At 36.4% G+C, this 2,673-nt stretch overlaps 1 protein-coding gene across 1 annotated transcript; it reads left to right on the forward strand.

The window, feature by feature from the left end:
* The first annotated feature begins 500 nt into the window (after positions 1-500).
* Positions 501-1,466, forward strand: LOC124849233 (uncharacterized). The gene has a single exon (XM_047327142.1). It carries the CDS (start codon positions 501-503, stop codon positions 1,464-1,466), a length of 966 nt encoding a protein of 321 aa, XP_047183098.1.
* The last annotated feature ends 1,207 nt before the right edge of the window (positions 1,467-2,673 follow it).

Below are 2,673 nucleotides of genomic sequence, written 5' to 3' on the forward strand. Positions count from 1 at the left end.
TGAATAAACTAAAATGCAATATAGAAATAAGAAATGCTTTGACGTGAATAAGAAAACAACGTTCAGCATAAGCACATTACAGCTTGGACATGAAATTACTAAAGCATAAATGCATCTTTCGTGAATTAAAAATCAACTATTGAATTAAGAAAAAGTGAGCAGCCGATTGTATTCAAAATAAAGAAAACCGAATAATAATCATGGAAAGACACAAAATAATGAACCAACGTATCCTTCTTTTTCTAAGCAAAGTAAAATGATAAAAATTCATTCCCTGCTCGACGAACTCCTTTAGCCGTAACCCTCCATCCTCTCCTCTATGTGCTTTCAATTCAGTTAAACTACCGCTTCATGCTTCTCCAACGTGCTGCTGTGACCCCGAGTTTAAAAGGATACAATGTGTCTCCTCTTTCTACCTACTTTGCCAACATTGGCCCAAAAATGCACAAGTTGGTTCAAAAAGTCCTAAACAACTAAATTATAATATAACTAAATCTGAAATGCCTATGTGGAGGGTCTTGAATTATGTGGCAGAGAGAAAAGAAGAGGATGAGAAAAAGAAAGAAAAAGAGAATGGAGAGGATGAGGTAAAAGAAAAAGAGAGTGAAGAGAGAGAAAAAGGAAAAGCAATTGAGAAGCCCCTTCCTTATCCTAAAGTCCATTCAAGGAAGGAAAAAGAAAACCAATTTGAGTGTTTCATGGAAATTTTCAAGAAATATGAGATTAACATACCATTCTTTGAAGCACTTCAACAAATGCATTCACATGAATTTTTTTTGAAGGAACTCCTTACGAAAAAGAGGAAATACATTGAAGAGGAAACTATTGAAGTACAAGGAAATTGCAGTGCTGTCATACAAAAGCTTTCACCTCCTAAGTTTAAATATCCGGGTAGTTTCACCATCCTGTGTATCATAGGAAAGTTGGTCGTTGGAAGGGCATTGATTTATTTGGGAGCTATCATTAATCTGATGCCTCTCTCTATGTTTAAAACATTTGGAGGCTTGGAACTTAAGCCTACTCGTATGACTCTCAAATTAGTAGATAGATCCCTGATATACCCTCATGGGGTGGTTGAAGATGTGCTTGTTAAAGTGGATAAATTTCTATTCCCTGTGGATTTTGTCATCATGGAGATGGAGGAGGATGTGGATGTGCCTCTCATTCTTGGGAGACCATTTATGAAGACTGCTAGAGTATTAATTGATATGGAGAATGGAAAACTCAAAGTAAGAGTACAGGATGAAGAGGTGAATTTCAATGTGTTTGAAGCCATGTCTCACCCAAATGATGATAAGGCATGTTTTCATTTTGACACATTTGATGAAGTATGTATGATTCAAGAGAAGTTGGTACGTGTTGCTTCCCCCTTGGAGAAAACCCTCATTGATGCTTTTGAAGCCTTGAACAATGAGGAAGAGAAATTGATTGATGAGTGCTTGACTGACTTGGATGTGCTAACATAAATTCCTTTTCATGAGGCAAAAATTGAAGATTTTAATGCCAAGGAAAAAGTCAAGGAAAAGAAACTTGAGTTGAAGATGTTACCACCACACTTGAAGTATGTTTTCTTAGAGGAAGGTGGAAATAAACCTGTCATTATCAGTAATTATTTATCCTCTAAGGAAGAAGAAAAGTTGGTTGAAGTATTAAAAGCCAACAAAGAAGCAATTGGTTGGTCAATTTCGGATCTTAAAGGTATAAGCCCCACTTATTGCATGCACAAGATATTCATGGAAGATGATTTTAAACCAGTTGCTCAACCATAGAGAAGATTGAATCATGTGATGAAGGAGGAAGTTAGAAAAGAAGTTCTGAAGCTTCTGGAGGCTGGTATTATATATCCCATCTCTGATAGTGCATGGGTAAGCCCAGTGCAGGTGGTTCCAAAGAAAGGTAGGATGACAGTTATTTATCATGAAAATAATGAGCTCATACCTACTATAACAGTTGATTTCACCGTTATTTGGGATTAAATTTTGATAATAAATGAAGCCTTTTTGACTTAGAAACTTGCTTGTTCTCTTTTTGACAGTTATTTATACTTGAAGATTTTATCACTGAATTTCCTTGATTTTGTACGAAACTGGGATGAATTGGAAGAGGAGTTAAATTGTCAAGAAGTTGGAACTTAGAAAGGACAGAAAGAGCACCAGAAGAGAAGGCTGCAGAAGGTCGTAGGACGCTTGGGCGCCCCTTTCTGGGGCACCAGAAGAGAAGGTTGCAGAACACCTCCTCTGAATCTTCACAAAGGATGAACACCTCCTCCGAATGCTTCACGAAGGATGATAGGCTTTTAACTCAGCAACAACAACAACACTCAATCATACTCCCTGTGAAAGTTCTCGCTCTATGCCAACACACCAAGTTGTCAAAGCCACAACACAAGGGTTCAACAAACCCTAGAACACTTATCACCGCACACTCTAGATAAGATTTTTCAAAATACGCTTATTTCGTATTTTAGAATGAGAGTCTCAATCTAATTTATAGAGATCTCACTCAAGGATACCTCCAAAAATTCGTTGTCAACTAATTAACGTGTGATAATCAATTATCCAATTATGGTAATTAATTATGCATTTAATGAATGCACAACGATAAAAAAACTTGCTCAAAAATTCTTATAATTGCTCATTATAATCAATTATGGAAAGTCATAATTGATTATTG

Source organism: Vigna umbellata, chromosome 5 (genome assembly GCF_029865625.1).
Source record: "Vigna umbellata cultivar VRB3 chromosome 5, Vumbellata_1.0, whole genome shotgun sequence".
NCBI lineage: Eukaryota > Viridiplantae > Streptophyta > Magnoliopsida > Fabales > Fabaceae > Vigna > Vigna umbellata.

Bases quoted from the DNA above. Each gene is read 5' to 3' on its own strand.
- LOC124849233 (XM_047327142.1), top strand. From the start codon at position 501: ATGCCTATGTGGAGGGTCTTGAATTATGTGGCAGAGAGAAAAGAAGAG.